The sequence below is a fragment of the Struthio camelus genome, chromosome 7 (genome assembly GCF_040807025.1).
Source record: "Struthio camelus isolate bStrCam1 chromosome 7, bStrCam1.hap1, whole genome shotgun sequence".
Taxonomy (NCBI): domain Eukaryota; kingdom Metazoa; phylum Chordata; class Aves; order Struthioniformes; family Struthionidae; genus Struthio; species Struthio camelus.
Genome location: NC_090948.1, coordinates 36,581,859 through 36,608,976, shown reverse-complemented (window position 1 = coordinate 36,608,976; position 27,118 = coordinate 36,581,859). Strand labels below are relative to the sequence as shown.

The 27,118-nt window shown below is 46.6% G+C and overlaps 1 protein-coding gene and 1 long non-coding RNA gene across 12 annotated transcripts in view; one reads left to right on the top strand and one right to left on the bottom strand.

Annotated features, from left to right (window-relative positions):
• ARID5B (AT-rich interaction domain 5B) overlaps positions 1-27,118 on the bottom strand; it is a 109,411-nt gene that overhangs the window by 49,820 nt on the left and 32,473 nt on the right. For 7 of the 9 annotated variants that reach the window (XR_011142255.1, XM_068950806.1, XM_068950807.1 and 4 more), the window contains one exon: positions 17,447-17,677. Coding sequence is in view for 8 of the 9 variants with exons in the window: in XM_068950806.1 (XP_068806907.1) it covers positions 17,447-17,677 (231 nt within the window). In the remaining variant the exon portion in view is untranslated. Of the gene's footprint in view, positions 1-17,446; positions 17,678-17,811; positions 17,833-18,764; positions 19,020-27,118 lie in introns of those variants that run through there. The other 2 variants (XM_068950811.1, XM_068950813.1) reach the window with 2 other exon arrangements.
• Positions 19,089-24,480, top strand: LOC138067837 (uncharacterized). Of its 3 annotated transcripts, none has more exons than XR_011142257.1 (2): positions 19,089-19,468; positions 19,751-24,480. It is a non-coding gene; the product is annotated as an uncharacterized lncRNA (long non-coding RNA). The 3 variants fall into 3 exon arrangements; XR_011142256.1 differs by having other exon boundaries at positions 19,577-24,480; XR_011142258.1 differs by having other exon boundaries at positions 19,089-19,523.

Below are 27,118 nucleotides of genomic sequence, written 5' to 3'. Positions count from 1 at the left end.
TACTTTGGAAAGAGAAACTAATCTACACCTACTCTGAAGGGAAGCTTTCCACGACCACAGCTTTAGCAAGAGCAGAAGTGTTTATTTACGAACGCTATCGGACCAGTCTGCACTCCAAAACCCAACACTCCCGACCTCCGAGGACGTGCACACTCAACATTTTCTGACTCATCACATGACAGCGTTGCAGACTACCAGGAACAAGACTTTCTTCCTGGGTAAGGATTTACACACTCCCTTCCCTCTCTGTCTCAAATATCCGTAAATTAAGGCTGAAATTTTATCTCAGGCTCCAATTTCACATACGGAACTACTTTCAGACAATGTCAATCAAGACCTTTGGGGGAGTTAGTTATAGTCCTATTATTTACTGTGGCACGTATATTAGTCCTGTTATTTCTCTAGGGTTTCAAGTTCACTGCCTCTTTTCTAGAAGTCTTCTGCCACGCTATTTTTGTCTGAAGCCACAGCATAACTGACTCTTCTTTCCACAGCGCAGGATTGTTTAAAACAAAAATTCCAAGGAATTTATAAAGACTATTTTTTTCCAAAGATGGCCCGGGAAGAAGGTAGACACCCAAGCCCTCTGGAATCTCAATGAGGTTAGTCACTTAACTCCCCGAGGCACCTTCATATGGCCGCTCCGAGTACGTAGGAAGGTAGAGACCCTTTACTCTTCCACCCACCCAAACTGAAATATTCTAACCTGGCAGGTGAGCTCCCGTTTCCAACCTCTTGCCTCTTCTAACCCGTCAAACACAGCACAGATTTGTTGCAGTCACCATGGAGACCAGTTAGTTTTGAATTAAGCACAAACTGTTGCCATTTTTAAGAGTTTTGGGTCTTATATGTGTTTTGAGCCTGCCATGCTCCTCCCACCCTGCCTTTTCTTCATCTTCACTGGCAAACGGGACGATGTTACGTCTGTGGGAAGTCAGAGGTGAGCCCCATCAGCTCCTCAGTGAAGGGGAGGGCAGCCGTGGCCTCCCATCCTCAGCCGCCTTCTCTTGCCGTTGGGAACCAGAAGTACTGTAAGAGGTCAGACGCCACGACCTAGAAAGTACAAATGAAGTCTCTATTCTTCTGATGTAAAATGCGAGACTTGCTTTATGCAATTTTGTAGCTAGGCCTATTAGGGATGAAGGAATTAATTTATTCTCCGTCGAGGGGAATAACAGGTAGGTTTTGGCCTCGTGTCTGCAATGGCATGAATAGGCCGCCAAGGGCTGTCCGTGGAGGAGAGGAATCACCGCGGCCAAACAAAGACAAGTTGAGGATGGGAAAATGCGTGCAAAATGCAAGAGCCTGAAACGAAGGACTGAGATACAGGAGAACCGAAACAACCAAGAGTGCAGGGGGGAGCCAGATCCCTGGCCCATGTGGATTACACACAGAAAGCAGAATATCAGTCACTGTGAACCCAGCCACAAGCTGCACTCTTCTACTCGGCGCCGCCTCCACCACCACAACCAGCCGGCTAATAAACACGCTCTCGCTGGGGAAAGGCTCTCCGGCACTGCCGAAAGCGTCACCTAGTTACTCGACTCCCAGGGCTGTGCAGTCCCTAGCAGGGCTTCTGCGGCACTTGCAGAAAAAGGCACCGCAAGAACGGATGGTGCTTCACGGAGGATTTCCACAGCCCAAGCCCACGGGGTCCCCGTGCCAAAAACGCAGAAGGCCGGGATCCAACAGTCCCAAAGACGCACACGCCAAAGCCAGCTATTCCCACCGTTCTCTGACAGGTACATTATTTCCTTTAAAACAGTATCAAGCCTCCTCTAAAAAATCCCCCTGCTTCTGGAATCGTATGCAATCCATAATGTGGACCTTAAGTTTAAATTCAAAGACAAATTAAAAAAAAAAAATCAATGAAATGCTTTTATGAAACAGGAGATTGATCTGCAGCTTAAAACTTCCAGTAATGTAATATTTCAGAACTTTAATAAATAATGCTTTTATCTTGATTGCAAAATAATACCCTGCCATGAAAACACGGAGTAGAGGTAGGAAACTGTTCGACAAGAATTAAAATGTCACACTTTGCACAGAGTGCAGCATTACAATTATTGGTGAAACACATTTTTCAAACTTGTTAACACAAAATTAACAATTACATACATCACTTAATTCTATAAGTGCATATCCCTTGAAGTACCCATTAGCTAACCATGCCTAGTTCAGTTTTAATATACACGCAGGCTTTGTAGCACAGAGGGGATGTAACTATGCGAGCGCTGGCACAGTAAACCCTGAAATGGCAAGTGCTATTAAATTGAGATGCAATCACGTTGAAAGGGAAACATTAACAAACAGCAGACAATTGAGAAGAAAATACAGGGCGCTTGTGTTCTCATACATGTGCTTCAAAACCTTATATAACTATTCATTGTCTATTGCATCTGGCTATGGGCCCAGTTTGTTCTATGCTGTGCTATACTAATTTTATAATAATAAACTGTTACACAAGCTTTATGCAGTCATGCATATGAAGAGGTTGTGGAAGACATTACATTTGATTATCTTTCACGCAAAGACACCATCTTGAAATTAAACACAGCCTGGTAGAAATGTGTATGAGTTTAAAAAAGAAAACAAATGCCAGTATATCATTAAAAAAAAAAAGAGAGAGAGAGAGAGAGAGAGAGAGAGAGAGAAAGCCCCTTCCAAAAAGAGAGGTCAGACCTGAGAACCTTTTCCTCCTCTGAATCTCACCTTCACATTATGCATGACAGATAAATACAACTAATCCCATAATATTGTGCAAGAATCTGCATGTTCCTGGACTAGATTTGTTTGAAGACAATCAGTGATTTTGGAAAAATATGCTTTTTTTTTTTTTTTAAATACACCTCCTTTTGATAAAAACGAGGCAAAACAGTTTACAAAGCCAAAAGGAATGCGTGAAATAGCTGGGGTTTAAAAACCCTTTCTGTTGTTGTTGCTTTAGCATGAACCAACATTAACCACTAAGATGCTTCAGCTAACGTTTATCTGCAGCAGAAAACATTTCCTAGGAGAGCAGCTGGAAAAGTTGGGGATGAGAGAGACAGGGGACAAACGAATAGGCGCAGTACGCAGCCGATGCGATCCAGAGAAGTCATTTCATATTCCACATTTGTCTATGGAATTGTCTGAGAATTTTCTCCTGGACATTATTTCCAGGTTTATCACAGTGGTTCAGAACTGGCTATATTTAGTCACTGACCAGTGCCAGAAAGCACTACCAGACTATAGGATCATGGCATATTTTAAGTTTGATATCTCATCAACCATCAAGGCCAGAAATAAATGCCTTTTACTATCAGGAAGAGTGAAAGCCTCAGATCTCCAAGACACACAAGTGATTTTTTTCAGCTCTGCTAAGTTACAAGGTATCAACCTCACAAATCACATTATTCTGATTACCATCGTGCGCCTCTCCTGCTTCCCCACCACCCCCTACATATTTTGATTTCAACATTTTAACATCTAATCTAAAAAACTCCACTAAAGCTAGTGAACCAGCATTTTATGTGGGGCCCCTGAGGCACTTCCACATGCAAATAACAGCAACACATACCAAAAGCAAAGCAACGGCAGTCAAGTGGCACAGAAGTCAACGGGTGCAGGAGCAAATCCCCAAAAGCTTCAGCACCAGATTCTGATCTAAATTACATCAGTGTAAATCCCAAATAACTGACTCCGGTGGATTTACACGAGTGGAACAGAGATCGTAATCTTGCTCTTAACCTTCACTTTTGAAGTAGAGATGGTCAAAAACAGGATTTCCTATCCTATGGGGAAAAAAGCAGAATTCCACCATTTGCCTCTGCCTGTTGGGACAGGCAGTCCAAAAAGTTCTAAACCACACTACGGGGCAACAACCGGACCACATAACACCACGACACCAGGGCCCCGCGACAGCATGACCAACGAGGGGACCATGGAGCACACCAAACCCTGCCTAGAGAGAGGGACAGGCACCGGACACCACCAAACCAGCACCTCCGGGACCCTCGCTTGGACCCCTCCTTCTGCAGAGTTGTCCCCCAAAAGGAGTATTTCAATTCAGTGAGACAGAGTTCAGTCCATCCAACCCAAAATTAAATGTTTAACTTCAATCTTTCGGATGAAAATTTTAAAACTGGCTGTGGGGAGTTACCGTGGGGGAAAAAAAAAAATCCCATTACCAAAACGGCATCTTCTAATGACAAAAAGCGTCAAGGACTTGACGTAGAAGGGTGAGAAAACCTTACGTGACGTAAAAGCCATGCCAGAAATAAAATGGAAACAGAGGGGGAAAAAAGTGGGAAATGGGGCAGCAGCGTGAGAGAAGGGGTGAAGTTCAAGTCTCATACGCTGGGTTTGTTTTGCGGCTAGACCCACCGCTAAAAACTTCCCCTCGAGTCAGGGGGAGCGGTACGTATTCTCCACCTGCAGGTGGAATACCACACGGGGTAGAAAAAACTTTCCTAGCCGTTAAGGAGGGTTTGTCCGTCTTCCATAATTTATTTTAACCGTAGTTGTATTGTTTTGGTCTAGGCTTGGAAGAGGAGCAGAGCCAAACAAATTGCAGCCTCCTACCACCGCACCTGGCTGCACTGCGGTACGAGCTGCCTCAGCTCTGGATCCGAACGGCGTTCTGCTTCGGGACGTCTCATTTTCATGGATCCCCATATTTAGACCCAAACTGGCAGCGCAGCCCTCACGCCTTCTGTAGCTCACCTGCAACGGGAGCTGATGTTTCTATTCATTCATCTCAGCCTCCTTTGCTCTCCCGAATATTTCTGATGGTTGCTAGGCAACTATTGTTGAATACATGCATGAGGCATTAATTGTCTGAGCACTTTAAAAGAGGAAAATTCTTTAAAACTGAGGACATTGCCATACCAAAAATAGGATATTTCCTTTATAAAGGGCAACTCTCGTGGCTGGGAATGTTGATGGCTGCAGCATGTCAGAGGCTAAATGAGTCATGGAGATTACTCATATACAGCGCACATCACAAAAGCAGCATCTTCGGGAGACTATTTTATGATAAAGTTTTATTTTAAATAAAGTGCTTCAGATCTTGTTTCATCTTCTGACTGCTGTCATTGGGATATCACCGTCCGCGCTTTCACTACGGAATTAACGGCTTTGGGTCCATCCATGTTACAGCCAGTGTTAGAACTTACTGAATGCATCAATTTGCTATCTTCTAAACCCAAAATGGCACTGGCAAGTATTCTTCTTTGCTACACTTCAAAGGATACTATAGTCTCACTGCTAATGCCAAGTGCTCTGCGCTTCTTACCAGTAAATGTGGATTTCATTTTATAGGGTCTTTTTTCCAAAATACATTCCAATGTCATGATCAAGCTCCAAAGACAGTAAACACAGACTTCCATAAATTGACTTAAACTTCTAAACTAAACAACTGCAAGGATTTGCAGCTAGGTAATTTTTGTGTTTTCTTCTTTTATAACAAACCCATGTCTATCGTAACTAAACATTCACAATGTACATGTATTCAACTTAATTACAGGGTGCCTTTCAAAACAACCAACACCAGAAAAAAATCCTAAAGAACCATCATTTTTTTGGTAAATCAGTCAAATGATTATGGTTCATTGCAAAATCAGGATGGCATAAAGGAATGAGGGCAACTGTAATACTAATTCTGAGCTAAGAGCTGTTAAAGACCCTGGAAATAATCTTTCCTCTGTTTTTCAAACTTGTGTCCCGCGTCTGTAAAAATATGTAATAGGATACTGGCTCACCTAAGTAAAGTTCAGTCGAGGTTAGTGAGACTTGAAAGGTGAAGATGAAGTGACTTATTTAACTTCTGAAGTGAGAAACAGAATCAACACCTACTCAAAGTAAACATGCCACCTCATAGTAAAAAACTCTGTTCACTGGGAAATTAACTTTGTGTACTGTAGTGGCAAGTCCAGAGCAGTGCTGACGGTAGAGGATGGCTCCTTGCTATCCTTCTGAAGCAAAACCAGCAGTGCCTGTCAATGGCACCCATGTTAGCAGGATGATCACCCTTAGCCCCTTCACATACTCTCTTACCCTCTCTGAGGCTTGAAACTGTTGATTTCAAGTAAATTCCTCCCCTTCTATTACTCATTTGGTGCTAACAACTGCTTTTTAATTAACACGCTCTTTGAAGCTCTCGGGCAAAAAGGTTAGGTGACCGGAGACGTCTGTGAAGGATCCGTAAAGAATCATGAAGTCATGAATATACAGACAGCCCTCCGAAGAAGGTCCTCCAAGGCAGGCAACAGCTCGCAGCGGGACTGAGTTGGGTAAAAAGAACAAGGACGAGATTCAAGGCACAGGGTATCGACGGCCACCGAGACAGGCCCGGGCAAGGAGGGTACTGGGCTTTGGTTCCTACCTCAGCAACCTCCTGCCTAACCCTGGACAGACTGCTGTCTAACACCTAGGGCGTAAGCAACTTCTAGGAAGATTTTGCTTTACTGTACAATGAACACAAGATCCAGCAAAATCTAGCCTTTGCTGGCGCAGATGCTACAAGTGACACGTGCTAATACAGCGACAGTTTTCAAGGCCAGAACGAATTAGTAGGATATTACAGCCTTGAAGACTTTCCGCAAATGCTGCCTATCAATTTCGGAACGACCGCTGGATGAAGACAGCACCTTTCAGTTGAGTAAGGATCATGCCTTTTAGAAAGTAGTCTCAATTTAAAAGATTCAGGTAATAAAGAATTCGACGTCACTCCTAGCTACGTTGCTCCCGTGGTTAATTACCCCTCACTGCTAAATAATTTTCAGCATTAATTTAGCTGCTTCAGCTTTGAAGCACTGGATCCTGCTTGGTGCCCGTTTGCCAAATTAAGGAGCGCTCTGCAGTCACTGATCCTCTCCTCTCATGGAGGCACTAGCAGACGGTGAGCAGGACCCTCCGTAGTCTTCTCTTGCATACCCTAAGGAGACTGACATTTTTCAGGCTTCCACTCAAAGGCAAGTTTTCCATACCAGGAACTCTTCTTCTTTGGATCTTTTCTTAACCCTATCCTGTACTTCAATACGATGTGCAGAGCGCAGGCATCAGAATGGGGCACAAAGTTGAAAGTGGGAAAAATATCTTTAATAAAGCATTCCTGCTCTCCCGTGATCCTCTGCAGCCTGCCGTTCAGAATAATACATGTGAGTATTAGCGGTGCAGTTGTCTCGTCAAATTGTATCACCCTTTTGCAGTGAGCCATAATCACTTGCCTGACTTACCAAAAACGTTAGCTCTTAGGGGGTTTTGATAATGATTTTCTCTAGTGCTATATGCAGTAGTATTAACACCTCTCCGCTTCTTCTCAGTATTCCCCTGCTTACTCATCTAAAAATCAGGTTTGCTCTCCTACCCTAGTCAATTGGTTATCTATCATGACCCTCAGGTAATTTATGGCATTAAGACCAACGCAGCAGCCCTGAGGCACAAAAAAATGCTTGCCTGAACACTAAAAGACTAAGATACAGCTATATATGTCCAAGCCCAAAACTTCAGCTGAAATCAAAACTCTCACTGCTGCGCTGGCCTTTGGCCCATAATGGACAATCGATCTCTAAAGCAACGCTCTGTAATGATCTAATTGCTGATGATAAATCTAGAAAAAAGTAACACTTTTCTTTTTGGGAGCTAGATGCTGCTAGTTTCCTTCCTTTTTTTTCTGCCTATTCGCTACTTATGCGTAAAAAGCAAGGTCACGCTAAGAAACCACCAGCATCCACTGGCTTGTCACCAGGAGATGCTCGCCTCCATTTCAGCCAACATCCGTGCCTTCTCTGGCGGGCACGAGCGAAAACGGACTGCTGAGCACTCCTCGCCAGTTTGTATGGATGGTGAACTAACGCACATATTCACCATGACCTGTCTGTTCAGGGTTACAAAGATGTGACAGGTATCGAGACCTTCCTCAAACAGCACTGGTGTCAACAGAGGAGAAAAGTCATCCGAATCAACCCTACTGCTCTCACCTGATTTCAGAGAGCAAAGACCACGGCAAAACTTTTTAATGCCCTACTCGGCCTCTTTTGCAATTTGCTTTAAAAAGCAAACAAAAATACATTCACAAAATTACAGCCACGTGAATTTAAGTGCTGCAGAAATCTCACCCACCAGTAACTGCTACCAGAGTATTTAAAATTTTAAAAGGAAACAAGCCCCAAACCAAACAAAACGCTATTTTTCAATTAATTTTCTTCCTCTGATTCCTCTCCACATTGCATCATCTCCCAATTACTGTGATTTTGCTGAGTGTGCCAGTTTCTTAAAGACACAGCTATAAAATGTATGGACTAATTGTTGAGCAGAACTGGAGAGCTATTAAAACTGCAATAGTACAGCACTTCCAGTGGTAGTCTATTATTTCTACATGATTGGTTTTGTACAGTCCAACTCATGCAGTGAAACTCCTAGATAAATTAACTCCTTCGTTTTGACATAAACATCAAAGGGAGAATTAAAGGGGAACGAACAGTGCTTGCTCCTCCTCTTTCATGCACGATGTTCCTAACACCCGTGCGTGTTCCTGGAAAATTACAAATTATTTAAAAGGAGAAGCCCATTTGCTGTCTTATCAAGACGGTAATACATAAAATTTGGCTCCAGAATTATCTCATTTTCCCATTTCATGTTTCCCTGTCATCTACATGGTAGGGCATGTTTACAGAACTTTATAACTATAATATACAATTCAGTCATTGCTATAGCAGTGCTATAAGAGTACGGCTGAAATGTACACATTTTAAAGATTATTTAGCGAACACCAAACTCTTTCCCAGCTGTTTTACATTTTGAATTTCCCAATAAATGAATAACATACTAAAAAAGCAAACAAGATCTGACATTATTTAGTCTAAGCTTCTAAAATGGCGTAACATCTGCAGCTAAGAGCAGTTCTGAATCCCTGTAGTTAGCTAGGGCAGGGCTCTGCTGTTCCGAGCCCCTTCTCCTCACGGACTAGGCGGCTCGGCGCGGTGCTCAGGCGCTTCTCCTGCTTGTTCAGCCCCTCCAACAGCCAAGCTGCAGCAAAAAGGGGGGGTGGGGGGGGGAAGACATCTGCACCCCATATCTTGTATATACGCGCGGATGCGGCCAAGCCATGATGTCGGTGCAGTGCCACAACCGTTCATTAAGGCACAGGACACCCCGCCAGGGCCGGGGGCTCCGCAAGCGGCACGCTGGCCTCCTCGCCGCTCGCGCCAGCCTCCATTAAAATCCCCGAGACGTCAGCTCCGTCGCCCTCTTTTACCATCTTTCCATCTGCTTTGGGAACACCTACTACTCGCTCGCTAAAGGGCAAAGTTTGCTACACCCTTACGTAATGACCGACCCCCTTTTCACTCGCCGGCGGCTCGTGAGATGCCTTTGATTTCGGCAGAAGCAGCCAAGCCCCCCTCCCACCGCCGCCGCCAAACCCCTCGCTCGCGCCCGGGGAAATCGAGCACGGGGGCCAACGCGAAAAATCGTGCCGCCGTCCAGGCCAGTTCAGCTCCCTTTTCTCCGCGCCTTACCAAATTTCAACGCCGTTAACACACGAAACGCTCGGCCCGCTCTTGGCGCGCTTTTCTAATTTGGCGTTGGCGCCGTGGCGCCTTCAGCCCGGCCGGCGCGCGGGGATCCGGGCTGCTGCTTCGCCCAGCAGGGTTTGCGATCCCCACAACAGAGTCACCCGGACCAGTAGCCCCACGGAGTTAAATGTAACTAGAGACAAACGGAGGCTTTGATCGTTTTTATGGTGCTCAAACATGGCGGGGGGGAGAGGGGGGGGAAGAGTGGTTTTTGTTTTTTTTTTTTTTATGCACAGCAGTAATTAATTAATTACATGTTAAGAAAGAAAAAAAAAGTTCAGAAAAATTTCGCATGAGTCATTTATACGTTTTCATTCTTTGTAAACTTTCTGGCACACCCTATATGCTTCATTTCTTGCTTTAAATAAGTAAGTACTGGAAAATATGCACAGTATTTGGAACTAAGGGGAATGACATATTAATTCAGAGTTTGCTTTGTGCAAGTTTGCTTCTTCCAGATTTGAAATGAAACTTCAGGGAAACTTTGCACTTGCCTGCAGCCTTTAATTTATACCACCCTTCACCGGCATCAGCTCCAAGGTAGGAGCTACTTAAGCAGCAACAGTGAAGCATCATCATTAGGTAGCTCAGCTGCCTGGGATGCCACGAGGAGCCGGAGCAGCCGGGAACCTGGGAAGCATGAACTGAAAGGGGGGGGGGGGAGAGGTAAACAAAGTAATGAGTAACAGTTACAGCTCCTTAAAATGGGTACGTTAACCTCGGTATTGAGAAACTGTTTGCTTTTCAGAGGCAGTCCCCTCCGACGGCGGCCGTAACGACAAACATTTTGGAAACTGCATGCCGAGCCCAAAGGAAAGGGCTCACGTGCCCTGCGCAGGAACAAAGCTGTTCAGTACACCTTCGCATGAACTCAGGTAAGCTTACAAATGGCCTATACCTAAAAGACCATTAACTAAAATTACATTTGTTTTTATTGAAAGACAGCCTCAAGTGCTGACATGTAATATATGACATGTGATACATAATAATACTCTTAAACCAGTTCTGACATAATATCTCCCAAGGCATAATAACCACAAATGACTGCTTTAGTTAGGAACTAGCCAGAAGCAAAATAGAGCCATGTAAAAGTAGCTTTAACCATAAATACCTCAACAATATTTTATGTCACTTTGTAAAAAAGTTAAAGGAGTCCCATAATAATTAACAACAAAAACTTCATGTTCTTTACTATTGTATGGCGGTTGTGAAAGGTTATTTCATAGTCCCGCAGCTGCCAATGCTGTAAATTATGCAGGCACCAAGAAGCATTAAGGAGAAATAATAGCAATTTAAACTAAGGGCTGACGTAATTCATGATAAACAGTCATTGGAAAATATTACAATGTTGTCTTTTTTGAGTGGGTTTAATCAGAAGAACGTGACCGTGCTCTGACAGAAACCACTTCTCTTTCCACCGTGCCGGCGCTGCCCCGGCCCCGCGGGTCTCCCCGGCTCGGGCGCCGCGGGCGCCCGGCGCCCGCCTGCTGCAGGCTCGTCCCGGGCATCGCTTGGGACCCCGGCCGGGACCGAAACCGCAGCGACGTTCGCCCCTGGGGGCTCGAACGAACGCAGACTGAAAACAATAACAACAAGGAAGGCTCCGGGAGTGCAAACGCTGCTGCTGGACGTCGTCCTCGCGTTTGCTACGAGCACAGCTTGGCTGACTTTCCACTGCGATTGACAGGAAGCGTGTAGTTCCTAATCCGAGGTTGATAGCCAAATCGCAAAACTAGCCACAGAGCGGGGCGCTCGCCAACCCTGGTTTTGCTGGAGGGGCGCGCTCGCTCTCTCCCCACCTCCACCTGAGAAAGCCTGCAAACGCCGCGAGACCCTCACGCACTCACTATTAAAGACTAAAAGGGAAACGAAGAGCCCTCCAGCTAAAAGCGCTAGGCCAGGCCTGGGGACACCCAGGCTCTCCTCTCGGCTCGGCGTGGAGGCAGCGCTTCTGCCGGTGCTCTCCACAAAGCAGCTTTGGCTCTGCTTTCATATAGTCTACCTTAATATTTATCCTGGTTACCGCTACGGTTGCTAGCAAAAACGTACCATAATAAGGTAAAAAGAAAACGGCGCTTGTTTCCGCCAAAGTTCTTACCGACAGGAAGGTATTTTATCTTCCTTTACCACACATTAGCTCCGTTCACTGAGCAGCTTGCTCTCAGCGTCGGGCAAGATTCTGCTCTTGGCCAACCGGCCAAAGTCTGGAGCAGCAGCCACTGAAGTGCAGAGAGGTAGTCTGGCTTTACGCCACCGCAAGCGAGACAGAATGTGACCCCTTATCGGGGCTTTTTTGCTTGGAGTATACAAATATTTTATGCATTTCAATGAGTGACAGAATGCAAAACTTGCAAATATTTATTTTTAGATGTATGGGGGAAAAGCAATTAGAGCTAAAAATGTTAAGAATGAAGAAATCACTTAACAGAAGCAATTATGCTGGGCATATAAACAGCTCTGCCTTCAGACGTTTTATTCAAATGCTGCAGAGCACACTAGAAAATATCACTTGTTTAAAAAAAATGCAAGTATTTTTTTCACAACTGAAAAATCAATCTTTCTAAACAACATCTGGGGATCATTAATATCTTACTCTACAGTTGGATTAACAAAATAAGAGGTCTGACCAGAATCCGGAACATTTCCAGATTTTCTTTTGCAAGCTAAAAGCTTACGCTTGCAGAGGTGGGGTGGGCAGAGAGGAAGAAAGGCACATTTATCTATGCATCTTGCATATAGCACTATTATGCATTAATCATTACTTCCCCTACAGCTATGTCCTGTTTTTGTTTTGAGAGAGTTAAAATTGAAATATTTAGCTAAGCCACTCTACCCAGGGCCTTGGAAAAGATTTGCATATTTTTCAGACTGCTGGAGATGCCACCGTAAAGCTCCACCCGAGGAGGTCCCACTATCCCCGCTAGCAAAAGGCCTCCATACTCTTCACATCATATTTTTAAACGCTAAATGCTCCAGTCCTAGCAGAGGTGCGCCAACACTGATCCCGCTCTGATATCGCGTTTGTGTTGAAACAGAGAAACTTGAAAACTGGAAATTTAAAAAAAATGGTACCGGGGAAAGAGGAGTAAGTTTTGAAGGTCTACAGGCTGCCTTTTCCTTCTTCTGGGCTCGGGGGGAGGAGGAAAGCTTGCCGTTTTGCTCTACCTACGAACGAAGATACAGCAACATCAGCAGCTCCCTGCCTGGCTCGCCGTACTTCCTGCCATTCTTTGGTGCGCAAGGAAACACGAGCATCTCCTACGTGCTCCCGCTACGTTACGTGCTCCAACTGGGACGCTATCATAGGCCTGTTCCCAGGAGCAGATACGTGCAATGTTCGAGAAGGGCAGGGGAAGGGAAAAAAACAAAAATAAAAAGCACCTAGGGCCCTTGTTTAAAGGGAAAGCTCTCAAATAATAAAATAAAATAAACGCAGCGCATGAAAGCTGCACACACACCCTCAGGCGGGAAGAGAGTTCTCCCACCTGGTGAGCTACCTGCACCTCCTCAGGCCGGGGGCTGCTCTCAAAGGTGAGGGGCACGAGGCACACTGATGGAGATCTTGCAGATGATCAGAGCTAACGCTAGCTGATGAAATATCCCTGCGACTTGACCAAATTACTACCAGCTTAGGTGTGCTGAAACATCCTCTTCCAGCCAGTCCGGGTGGGGGGATTAACACACACGCAACACCTCCACCATCCACTTTTGGCCGCTGTTGTAGATTGAATATACTGAGCTCTGGCTGCTCCAGAAGAAGGGCTATCCCTGCACAGACCTTCTGGAGAGGAGACTGAAGACACCACCTGCATGACAGGAGGAGGGACAGAGCCCCTGGGATTGGGAGACCTAGACCCAGGGGAGCAGGGCCCTTCTCGGCCGTGCTGCATTTCAGTGATGTCGATGATCCCGCAAGTAGCCAGAACAGCAGCAATAACGGTGAAGCTTTACCTCAACTGAAAAACATTTAAAAAATACCTTTCATTCCTAAGCGCAACCTTTATACTAGAGATGGTTTAAAAAGAAAAGTCAACTTTGACTCACGCGAACAAAGAATGTCACCGACAGCAAAACTCGCTGTATTTCATTACACTGGAAACGTTCTTTTTCTTTCTCTCTCTCTCTTTTTTTTTTTTTTTTAAGTCTAATTTTACACGCCAGGGTTTTGTTTTGTTATGTTTTTCCCCTAAACAACTGATTTTATCTATGAGTCACAACGTTCTGCTAAGCTAAGATGCATAATGAAAGCAAAGGCACAACTTCAGCCATCCCAGAAGCAGCGGTCCCACTCTGCACCCCGCCGGAGCCTGCTTTCAGCCTACGCGCCTTTTTGGGGCGCGCTTCCCCCTCCCTAAGAGGTCCCCCCCGCTTTGCGGGCCTGTCCTTCTGCCACAGCCTCCCCGGCCAACGACGAGAAAGACGGTGAGACTGTCGGAAAGGAAATCACTGCTCTGCTTTCGGCAGCGCGTTACAGAGGGATGGGAGCTGTTGAGGGGGAGGCGGTTTTTCCTTTTCTCTTCTCTTCTCTCCTTGCTTGTAGATGATTTTTTCCCAATGCAAGCAACTGTTAGCCTTCGGTGGGGGAAAGGGGGCAGAAGGGAAGTGGGGCTTGCAATGCCTTCACACATCACTTTTTCAACGAGCAGCTTCTCTGTGCGCTGCTCTTTTTATGGTAAAGTGAAGAAGTTTCATTTCTCAGAGGAAAAGATGATATTAATACCCTAGCATGATACACTTCTCTCACTTTTGGGTATGAAATGTTTTATATAAATTTGGCCTTTACACATAAAAATAAAACTTTGAACTTCCTTTTAGGGGTGAGCAAGTGTTTACGGTACCCCTGGGACCAAACAGCTTTTTTAATAGCATATCGGACCCCGCGTGCTATAAAAGTAATCCAGAACGATTTAAAATTTACCAAACAGATTTAAAAAATAGACAAGAAATGAATGACTTGGTTTCCCCTAACACTCCTGCTTACACAAGACGCCAGCCCGTGCTCCCGGAGCAGAAGGCAGCCTCCTTGCCCCTCTCGAGGGGGCAGGCTGGACAGCACCATCCAGCGAGACACCGTGAGAAGTCGCTTTGTGCCGGGCTTTCAGCTGGCAAAGCCAGTGTCCGACCGGGCGTCCGACCCTCCGGCTGCGACGCTGAGCGCCGGGATGCCTCCTTCGGACAGGCGGCTCCAGCCACCGCTCCGCTTTCTGCCCATCGACCCTCCGATCCTACGCGCAACACATCTCTACAGGCAGCTTTGCTCCAGCTAGAGCTCTTCGGTCCGTAATGAAAATTATTAGGACCCCAATGTTTTCACTTCTTTTCTCTGGCAGCACATAGGACCGCACAGCAATACCAGTAAATTATATGCATTTACAGAAGTTATTCAATAACAGTAACCACAGCGGCTGATAAATCAAATGGAGTTCGAAAAATGTCTTTACCAATGATATCGGCTTGGAGAGAAACAAAACATTTGGCCAGAAAATATTCCTTTTTATTTTACGGGGGGAATGAGGAAACAGCGTTTGGGTTTTTCACATGCCAATTAACACGGGCAATTAGATATAGGAATGCGTAGGTGAAGTCTGGCCCGCACACAGAAACAAAGCGAGGCCGTGGAGGGGACCGATCCTGCTCCATCGCCCTGCTGAGCCCGACCGGTCCCGGCTCGGCCGCTGGGATGGTGGCCGCGACGCCCGCCGGGGCCAGCTGCACGCCAAACACACAGAATTGCCCGCCTTACCTAGTGGCAACAAAACCTGCTTTTTCTTCCTTATTTGTCACTTTTTCCCTTTGTGTGCGTGTGCGTGTGTGCATTCACTCCACAGAACGGGGAAAAAACCAGGGGGAGGGGAGAAAAGAGCCAGAGGAGAACAAAATGTTTTTGTTAAAAATGCATAATAAAAGCAGGGAGAATACTTCCTGGAAAAACATTTCTCTCCGTTAAAACTGCCTAACGAGAACCGCGGCTCGCAGGCTGCGGTGAACGGGGCCCTTTGTGGCGGGGCTCCTGGTGCCTCGCTTGGCCCATACTGCATCGAGGGCACAGTCCTCCGGCGCCCAGGGGACGGCACAGGCTGGGACGGAGGGCTGCCGTCCGCATCGCGGGGCAGAGCTGCTCGCGCCGGGCCACCGCTGTAGCTCGCTTCCCAAAGCTTGGCGCTGGCTCGAGAGTTTTGGGCCCATCAGGCGATGGGGAAACGCGCGTTTCCCGACCCCTTCCCTTCTGCGCGCTTCTGTCCCTTGCAAACGCAAGTAAAGCGCGCCTGGACCTCTTTACAGGCACCTTTTCAGAATTTTGGTCACATTTCTGTAATCGGGTCTCCCCCTCCGACTTGGCTGATAAATCTCAGGGCCTTGCAGCAATCCATTTATCTACTGTACCACCCTGCCTCTGTTTAGATTTAGCAGTCATCACTTTCCCCATGTGACATCAATCTACATGATATCAGTGTAAACTGTTTGTGTAACGAAGTGTTGTACATTTTATTGTCCTGCCAGCAAAGAAAGGGATAAAACAGCACTTTGTCCGTTGCCTTCGACAAAGGTAATATAATTGACACCAGGCACTCTGCAGTATAGAAACGGACGGAGCTATACGCTGGCCAGTTTCTGCCTTCCTAGCACCAACAGGCCTTGCACGTTTTACTACGTTGTCATTTGCATAACGCATACTTTTTTGAAGAGTAGTATTTTTTGGACTTAGAGGCATTAAAAGATATGCATCCTAAATCAAACTAAGTTGTAAATACGCAAAATTAATTTCTGTGGCAACGACTGCTGTGGCTCTGGTTGGATAACGAGGTAATTGCCTCGCAAAGGCCAGGAGAACGGCGCGGTTGGCTTTCGGAGAGCGAACAAAGCGCTTGCTATGGTTCGCGAGGCATCATTTCTGCATCACTCCACATCGCTTTGATTCATCTGTTACTAATATTCCATGATACACTTACATTATGGATCCAACTATCGCAGCAAACCTGTAATCAAGGACTGACCCTGAATAAAATACTCTACAGAAAACAGATGGTACGCTCATCAAACGCCTTCAAGCCTAAAACAACCTTTCCCATGTATGCAGGATAGTTAATTAAAACTGAACTTCACATTCTGAGCTGGATCTTAATGTAAATAAAAGTCAAGATGATACTTCTGCATTAGTAGACCAAACTTCCAAGACATTTTTTTTTTTACTTTTTTTTTTTTTTTTTTTGCATACCCCCCAGCAATTACTGTTCACTCAAAAGTAATGGTTTGCTGCGAGCGTAAGCAGGTTTACCAGTTTGGGCCCGACCCTGCAAGCCTGGCATCACAACATCACCGCTCAAGAAACGTCACTGGACCCATGCCTGGCGTCGCCGCGGGTAATACGGCACAGGCCTTCTGCCGCACACCCCGCAGCACGTCCTCTGCCGCTTGGGCTGATTTGACAAAAACAGCGTTAAACCACCCGGCAGCTACGAGGAGGCTCTCTCCCAGCTGCGGGGAGCTGCGTGCTCCCGGGGAGCGGTGGCGCGCTCTCCGTCCCCTTTGAATCAAGAGGTTCACCCCCCCAGACGTGCCTCTGCACGTGCAAAGTCAAGCTCCCCGCCACGGCAAAACTCCCACGGAAAAAGCCTGCATTTCAGGAACGCCAGAAATACACGAGTCGCTCGCCGACATTTCTTTGGGGCCCTGGGAGCGTAAGCGCGGTCGAGGAGCGCTCTGCACCAGCAACGGGACGCGCCGCGAGCCTCTGCTATTTTGCATGTGTTAGCATACTGCGCCGACAACGACTTTTCAAACATAAATAGCATTGGTTCACATTTGCCCCTTGGAAAACAGTGGACATTTAAGCAGAAGAAAAACATCATTACTTGCGAGAAAAATAAAATAGCTGCAAAGTGACTTACCAAACTCATCACATATACTTTCATTTTCTATGAGAGTTGGATGATCAAAGGTATCCCGACAGTAGAAGATTTGGGGGTTCTTGCTTGTTACCGCAATGCCACCCAGGGCTAAAACAAACTGGTCCGTTAGCACTGAGGAAGGCTTGTCCTGAATGCGCTTTAACATGGAACGGTATCGACAGTACTGCGGGTAGCTGAGAATTAGCAAGTTTGAATCTTCATCATCCTCACCTGGAAGGAAAGAAAAAACAACTAACCTTAATAGAGCAGGAAAATACGAAACAAGGGCTGCAACTCAACAGGGGAGAGCACCTCAGAAAACTCAAGGCCAATAGGGAAAGACTCGGTCTTTTCTCAAGATGTACCTTTTATGACACGGTGGTTTTTGAAAGGAAGGTAAAAAAACAAAAATAAAAATAAAATGACAGTCTACGGAATCAGCTGCTTCTCTGGCTTTCTGCCCCGTTCTCCCATCCTTAGGCTGAAGGACTCTACCCCCAGGAGTAAGAAAGCACCGCTCTGCGCAAGTTGCCCGGTGGACTGAATCGACGCCTTCCCCGTGCTCTGCCAGCTCTGCTGCTATGACAGAAATATTACCTGTCATTTTTACTCAGCTCCCTACACGATCTCACTGAATTAGTCTTCACACCACCTCACATCTTTTTAAAATAGCAATATATATGCCCCAGAGCGAGGAGCGACTACTTTGCCTTTGAACCATCTGATATTGGCAACCACGGAAAGGCCCCTGGCCGGGGAGCGGGGCTGCCCTGGCCCGGGCGGCGATGCCACGCTCCCCAGCGGCTCCCCGGCGTCCTCCCAGCACCCCGAAACGCAGCACGACTCAGCAGTACCAACACCTAGAGCGCACCACGAGCGAGCGCGCTCCCAAAGAGCGCCTGCTGCCTCAAGCTAGGCTCAAAATACAGAGCGCCCTAGAGCCGAGTCCCTTCCGTTGCTCTGGGGTTTCGATGACACTAGGCATAAAGGCGGCAGATTTTGAAATGCCACAACCAAGTTTCATCGCACGATAACCAGCAGGAAACCGAACAGCACAGAAGCAGAGATGCAGACGTGAGAGAGAGATTACTCATTTGCAGGTATGCAGCCGGTCCTTAACCGCCCTTCTTTTCACGGCCATCTGTCCCCTCGGGGGGCGAACACAGCTCGCCAGGCAGGCCAACGAGGGCAAAGCAAGGGGCTCCAGCTAACGTTTTCTGCCATACTCCGATTACCAGGTATCTCAGCTATTTCTTCTGTCGGGGACAAACGGTCTGATACTTAATCCCATCACCCGTACCGAAATCGTCTTTCTTACCCTTAAAGTCAAAACCACTTTGGATATCGAAAGCAGTGTCAGTCAGGCCAGTTCTCGCCCAACTACCTATGATGGCACAACTCTTCTGGATTCGTGTGAGGCAATGGAAACGTTGACACAGAAAAGGCTAAACTTCACGAAGTCTCTGGCAGCAGATACACCACCTGGAACGTCACCTCCGCAGACAAAAGCAATGCCGCGAAACCATCAACCCAGCGCACCCACGCGGGAAGGGCTGCTCTCAGCAGTGCAACTCGTGAAGGCCATCACTTCTAAAAATCCTGAACTTTGCCCGCTCCCCCTGAAGTAAGTGGGGGCATCAAAACCATCTGTGCATTAAAAAACACACGGGCCGATACCCATTACAAAAACACACATTGCAATACACAGTAAGCGGCATTTACGTTCCTCTTCTAAGAAAACAGACCTCGTGACTCTTAAAACTCTCCTGGTCAATAAGGATGTGGTCATGCTTTTTTTTTCTTTTTTTCCGAATCAAAGAAGTATCTCACAAGCCTACACAACTACGTGATTGTGACAGCTGCTCCCGGCAACAAGGCAGTCTTCCTCTTTATTCGGAAACCCAAAACTCAGACCAGGAAGACCGTGGCAGGAACTAAGAGCACCCGAGCCACCCTTGAGCTCCTCCGGGAGCTTTGCCTACGCCTGCCTGACGGCTACTCCTGCTTTACACCTTTGGGGAGGTAGCGAGGGGCTGGCTCTGCGGCTCGGGCAGCGCTCCTCTCCTGCCAGGATGTGGTCAGCTCTTTCCTTTTCTTCTTTTTTCTTTTTTTTTTTCCTCTTTTAAACAGGGTGTCTACAAACGTGCCCCCCACGTGCCTTTGCAGTGCACCACCAGTTTCCAGACGAACGCGCTGCAAGTCACCGCACAGAGCCGTACCCGCTCTCCACCCCCGACAGCTTAACTCAAACCCGTGTCAGAAATTAAAACCAATTTTTTTTTTTTTTTTACATTTTTTTTACAGGGTCACTTTTACGTGTGCTCGCGCAGCCCCGACGAGCGCTTCACGGAGCCTCTTCTCCCTTCCTTACCCCCCTCCCCGGTCCGGGACAGAAATCCAGGGACGGCTGAAGAGCGGATACGCCGCAGACCGGTTTAGCGAAAGGCAAACAGCGCGCGCGCTCCTGCAACAAAGATTTCCTCCCCTCGGCCGCGCCTGCACGAGGAAAGAAAAATCAAAGGGGCCCGATCCCGAATAAAACACAAGCCCAAAGCAGCAGCGTTTTTCTTCCAGCAGCATCCAGCGCACGCCGTTATTTAACGGTGACTTCCGTGCACGCTGCCGACTCTCTCGGGAAACACCATCAGCCAGCACCGACTGCTGCGAGGAGAGATCGAAACATCCACCACCTTCCATCGCGATATCAAGGGGGAAAGAAAAACAATGCAACTTCTAATTAAGGTCTTAATAAACCAAGAGGCTAAGTTTCTGAATCTGGCTTGAGCGTCACGGGAGCGTGCCTGGCAAAAGGCAAGGCCTACGGTTCGCTGCTCGGGAGGTTCGACCAAAACTACTCGACCCCCACGCCTACACCGTAACCGCATGCTTTAATAACCCCCTTCTACGCCCATTTTCCATTGATTTCTACGTTCCAGGGCCGCAGGGAGAAGGTGGCATCAGCCGGCGGGTCGCGCCCGCGGCTCCCTCTGCGGGGGCACGGGCAGCCGGGATTTGGCAGGGGCTGGCATTTACGTTGGATTACATGTTCTTCAAGTTGTCTTTGTACGGAAGACATGCATGAAATGCCAAACACAATGCATCTATGCAAGAACTGACTTTTCAAATCAGCACAACCACCTTTTTTTTTTTTTTTTTTTAAATATGCAACGCAAGACAATTAAAAGCTAAAAAAAGGAAAGAAAAAAGCAAGCCTGCTACCAACACGAATTCCTAACAAAGCCTTCGAGAGCCAGACCTATTTACAGAAAGAACAGAGAAATACCAAACCGTAACTCGCTTTTTGTTTGCTTGTTTCAGAAACATCAGACTACAATGTTATTGCTAATCTACTCCCAACATCAGTAAGCATTTTCTTCTTTAAAAAGACCTTCACACCAGGATTTTATAGAGCTTGATGGAAAAACTATGCATGTTCCTTCCTGTACCTAATTACCTCAACTGCAAAATCTGCCAAGTATTTTGCCCTTTAGTTCTTTTAATCGTATTAGTGCAAATGCGTTTGGATGCCAACAGAAACAAACATTTAAAGATTTTTGCTTAAAAGATTCCAAATATGTATTAGGCTCGTGTTAGAAACGCACAGTCTTCATTTCCTCCCAGAAAGCACAGACTTTTTTTTTTTTTCAGAAGAAACATGGATTTGCTCCTCTTGTAAGACTAAATGTCTAGTTTCAACCCAATTTAAGTAAAATAATGTCAATATGAACTGCTCTCACAATGATTTATGCTACCTTCTGTTACTTTATTACATTAGACATTCCTTCCTCTAAGCTTTATACTTTTCACTGTGCTCCTAGCAACCACATAAAGGCTGATCACCAACTTTACGTACCTGGCACACTTCCAGACTTGACTGTTATTGATAATTATATTGAAGTTTCAATTTAATTGCTACTCTGTTGTGACACAGAATATTTTTTGCAATTAGGCATTTCCCATTTTCCCTCCATTCATTTTTTGTATTACTGAAAATGATTTTCTTCCAGAAAACAGAAGCACAACAATGATGCAGATAAGAGTACGTACATCTGTTATTATCACTGCCAACACGGCAATGTGGGGAAAAAAAAAAAAATTAAGAAAAAAAAAAATTGTGAATACAATTTCTCGGAAGGTAATTTTCTTTTCAGTTTAAGTGCTCTTATTCTTCTTACAGTTACTCAATGATTTCCTGTTCTAATTACAAGACATTATACAGAAAGTCGTTTTTAAAAAGGAAACGTACTAGAGCAGGAGACTAAATAGCGTCACACGGCTAAGAGGGCTTCAAATCCCAAACTTGTGCCTCAATTTCCTCAATTCTCTGCTCTACCGTTCTGCAACGCATTCTGCCACACATCTAAAATCTCTTCCAAGGCAGTTAACACAAATGTATACATCAAAGAGGAAAACACACTCGCGGTTAAACTGCAGGGGAAAGAAGAAAAAAAAAGATCCGTTTTTTCTCTTTCCCCTCGCTGTAGCTGTTAAATTGGAGGCAAGCCAAGCCTAGGAGTGGAAAATATTAAAAAGTTTAAAAAAAAAAAAAAACAACCCTGAGAAAAAAAGAAAGAAGAAAGCTTGATTAAAAAGCGAGAGAAGAGATATTCAGTTCTAAATCTAAATGAATAAGCCACAAACTATTTCATAAAAACATACTGTGACGTAAATTACACATCAGTCTTGCACTGTTGTGGTTATTTTGAGAAATGGCTTGTACTGTAAGTCAGCTGGTAAAACCCCACCCTTAATGATTTTGTAATTCTCCATACAGCAATCAACCGGAGCAGTCATGAAATTGCCAAGAAGGAAAACAGACAGAGCTGCAGAGAGTTTGTAATAAAAAGATAATGTACTTTTAACATAACAGAAGTAGAAGATTGGTTTTATTAACTAAAAAAACTACTTAAAAGGTCCCAGGCTTGCCATTTGTTTTGATAAATGTTAACACAGATCTTCGTGAGATAAGCAACGGAAGTACCAGGGGAACCAGGCAAAGCGGGACAACGCTTTGGGGCGCCGGCAGCAAACAGAGCGAGGGAGTTATCTGGAAGAGACAGCGAAAACGAAGGCAGCCGCGGTGCTCGGTCCGTCAGCCGCCCTCCCGCAAAGGGCACCGGCTACTCTGCCTTCCTGCCTTACACCCGCTCACCAAGGGCGTTGGTAAGCACGTATCATGGATGGTTTATCGCCGCTCCTATGCATAGCTTTGGCCGTATCATGAAGCTGTAGTAGATACCCCAGTGATGGATGATGAATCCAGATGTTTGGAGGGATTAAAAACGGGTCGGCTTAGCTGGGTTGAACAAATAAGGTTACGACTGCCAAGATGAGATGGCTTCTCAACTACTGCGGGGCAGCGCTCAGGTTGCAGCTGCGCTCTCAAGAGCGGAGAAGAGATCAGGGTTTCTGCATCCCATCAGAGCACGCTTTACGGTGGGACTCATTTCATCTAAGAGCGCCAGTTCCCCTCTAAAGCAGTCGTGCAAATCCCTCTTCGGTCAGCCGCACAGATCTCCTTCCATCCTGCTGCGCTGCAAGACGCGTGGGTCCTCTGGAGCTACTACCCCTTCACTAGCAACTGCAACTAGCTTAGTCTAAAGGCTAAGCTTGCAGATCGAGTAAATGAATGAAAGGAATCCCACCTACATGACAACGTGGCCTGCCCTATGCCAAAGCAATGGTCCAAATACGAGCCAAAAAATTCCCTCCCAGCAGATACACTCTCCATCAAGATAAAAAGCCTAATCCCACCTATGATAACAAACTTCCACTCTTCCAGCTCTTAAGATAGGAGCCGATTCTCCTTCTCCCCTGTTCTGCTCCTTTGGCAAGGACCTTCTGCAGTACAAGCTGGAGAAGGCAGGTGTAGAAGAGATGAAGACGAGCGTAGCTGATCCATCAAAACCAACGACTGCAGCTCAGACAGGCCCTGCACATCTCAAACCTGTCTGTTTTAATAGCATCCCAAGGGGACATAGCACAAGTTTCCAGCAGACAGAAATGAACCACTACACAACTACCTAAAAAACCCTGAATCCCTGAAAAAACCAAGAAAAACAAAACCGGCAGACAGATGGAAGAGTAACTAGTGGGAGGAAGAAGAAACTGGATCTTTATGACCTCAAAAACCTTTAAGAGAAATCTTGAAATGAGAACACCTTCCCGTATCACCATCGAGTCACAGCCTGCCAAATACTCCTGAATCAGCAGCCAGATAATCACAGCTTACACACCTCTCTGGATATTCCTAGGAGAGAGAGGATGGTTCTTCCCAAAGAAACAACCTTGGCAGGACAATTGTGGCAGGCTCCTTGCTTGACCACCTCACACATCGCATCCTCCGCTTAGACATCAGGGGAAGAGCTCCAGTAGGATCCCATCTCCCTTTGCACAGGGCGGCTGTGATGCAGGAGTAAGAGCTGAGGAGTTTGGGCAGTTGCATCAGCATCACGAAACTACTTCTCCTGCTCCAGCTCACCTATCCAACCTCCCCACAGTGATCAGGGGAGACCCTTATCAAAAACAGCCCTTCCAGTCCACTCTGACTTTTCATTCCCACAGTCTTTGTTTGCTCTAGTAACGCGACTTGGTACGCCTTGGCTGGCTGATTAATTACAAGACCTAAAATGTTAATATACGAATCATATTTCTCTCACAGATAAATGCAAATACAATACTGATATAACCTCATGAGACAAGACTGGAAATCTGTGTTTTGGGGTTTAAATAAATTTTGGTAAATTATCGACACAACAGGGATACTGCTTTGTTGGCAGGACCCAGGCTACTCATCCTCGCTTTGAGACACCCCCCCCCCCAACTGAATGCTAATGCAATCAAGAACAAAGGCAACATGTTGCAGTACAGGGAACGCAGTGATTACAGTTATGTTTACCAGATAATGATGGTGTTAACAAGTTGCCTGTAAGTCTCATCTGGACCTTTGCCTGCTTGATTTTGCTTTTAAATTGATCAAAAGGCAAAAGATATTTTGCCAATAAGCACAATAAAACACACTATGTCTTTCTGGATGTATCGTGTTTTTTCTTTTTTTTCTTTTTTTCTTTTCTTTTTTTTTTTTTTGCTTCTCTCATAAGGAGGACAGCAAACTAATTCTCAGAATTTCATGTCACTTCCAGAGCCCTCTGTTTTCTGTCGCGGTGCCAGAAGAACATCAGCAGTTCAGAGAATTCCTCAGATTAGTTTAACATTTGAAAGAAAGAGTACGCTTACAAACCTACTGGAGATTGAAACTACTGCTCAATCTAACAGTAATACAGTCATTAAAAAAAAAAAAAAAAAAAAGCCAGCACCATCTAATGTGTACTTAAAGCACGCAGCTGAAGAATATTTTACAGCTGGTGATTTGGATCTGATTTGTTCTAGCCCTCCTTAACGGGGACAAAACTGAGCATGTTGATTGATGACTGACAGCAGGTCCATATTATCAAATCTCCTGTAATATTTATCTCATTGAATCACTTTGAATTCAAATCGCAAATCCAATTTTTGTAGAAGACGGAAGAAATTTAATACTGAAAAAGTTCCCAGCCAGGCATCCAACGTCCTTTTTCATACCCTGATCCAATATTCAGCTACTGCTAGCTGCAGCTCCCCGGTTTCTCCGGCCTCTTAGGAAGTAGGTTTATGAGGTGTTGCTAGACCCCAAAGCAGAGCGACCGATAATCGCCATTTCCAGCCTTTATGCAGCCCTTCCATCCATAACTGCTTTATGGAGATGAGTAAAAATTATTATCCCCATTACACAGATAGAGAAACTGAGACAGAGAGACCTTACGGGCTTTACTGCCCAACATCAAGCAACCTGGAGGGCAATCGAGAGGGCCAGCAGCCCCGGCGGCAATCCCCATCCATGGGTACGCCTGGCTAAGGTAGAGCCCTCCCAAGTTTCCCCCCGCCTCCCGCCAGCCCTGCCTGCCTCCTTCCCAAAACGTCCTTCTCCCTTGTCTCTCAAGCGGTAGGAGTGGGCCAGCCCACATCCAACCAGCAATGGATCACCACGGGAAAACCGCTCTCGCGATATAAAAGGCTTTTGGACCGCTCTAGTAGGTTGCTAAAGCGGATGGAGACGGGGGGAAGGGGAGACCGAGCGTGGACGGAGACGGACGGTGCCGCCTGTCCTCTTCAACGCGCTGGGTCAGGCGGACCATTCAGCCTGAACGTGCATCAGCTTTAAAACAAGTATTTATCCTGGTTGTCGTGGTGACTGATAAGCAGCTTCAATTCTGCTGATAACAAAAAGAAGGAAGAATTAAAAAGGGGAGGGGGGGCTGAAAACATAATTTGGGACTATGACGAAGCCAAGAAGAGGAATTAAATCACATTAAACAAGCCAATTGCACTGCAAATGGCTCTGCCTCTCTGTATTTGCCTTTAAATCATCTAAGGCTCTAACATGGCAGCTGTTTCAGTTTTAACAAACAAACAGTAAAAATCCCTTTTAATAACGAAAGGAAATAATGATACACTTTGCTTTAGCTGAATTCAAACATAATTTAATTTTTTCCTGAGGTGAAACTTGCACAGGGAACAATCAGATAATAAGTGTTATCATTCTCAGAGACAAAACTGAACCAGCACTTTGCAATTCAAAGTGCTGTTTAATGCACCGTTTCCAGCAGTCGCTGAACACCATCCAACACACCGCCGAGCTGTGCTTCGCGACTCCCGGACAAAGCCTGATGCTGCAAAGACTCGGGCACCTGAGCAACGCTACAAACGCTACAAGCGCCACCGCTCCTGCGGCCCAACTGGCGCGGTCCCCAACGCGCTTTCGTGAGCGCGGTCGAGCCCAGCAACTTTTCCGCGTAGCACACCTTTCCGTCACCGTCTTCACCGTTATTACTACTGCTTCGACTCCTACTACTGCTTCGACGGGTTTTGGTCTCCTTCCTTCCAAAGCGCAGCGCCGCAGAGAGAAACTCCCGGAAAACGCGGCGGCGGCGGCGGCGAGAGCCGCGGGCAGGAGAGCGGCCCGGCGTTTCCGCGCGGACGGCAGCCGACCGCCGGCGCGACGAGCGGCAGGAAGCAGCCGCTTCCCCCGTCCTGCCTTCGAGGCTGCGTTTGGCGGGGCGCAGCGACTCCAGCTCCGTGATTTTTAAACCGGCGGACCGTGATTTCCCCTCCGTGTTGAAGAGGTCCAAGAAGCTTCGGGTTATTGGACCCATCTACACTCGCTTTGGAAAACCGCGAGGAAATTTGAAGGGGGGAAAAAAAAAACAACAAAAAAACCCCACACAACCGAAAGCCACCGTGAGCTAAGCTGCGGTTACCGGGCTTAGCACAGGAGTGGCTGGGCGAAATCCTGCTGCCTTCTCTCTTTGGCACATCCAGAGACCCTTGAAACCCAAAGGCGGGAGCAGGGCGCCCGGCCTGGCTCCGGGGGGCCCGCCCACCGCCTCCGCCTCGCAGCAACAGCGAACGCCTGCGTTTCCCCTCGCCCCCCGGCGCGGGACTCGGGCGCCTCGCCTCCGCGCGCCCCCTCGCTCTCCTTCTGACGAGTCGGGGGAACTTCGCCCTCCTGGAAACAGCAGCGGCCGGAGCCGCGGTCCCCGAGGCGCCGCGCGAGGCGGGCGGGTGGAAACGGTCCGCTCATTGAAGCCGTCCGGCTCCGCTCCTGACGTTTACGCCCTCTTTGAAACCCGTAAT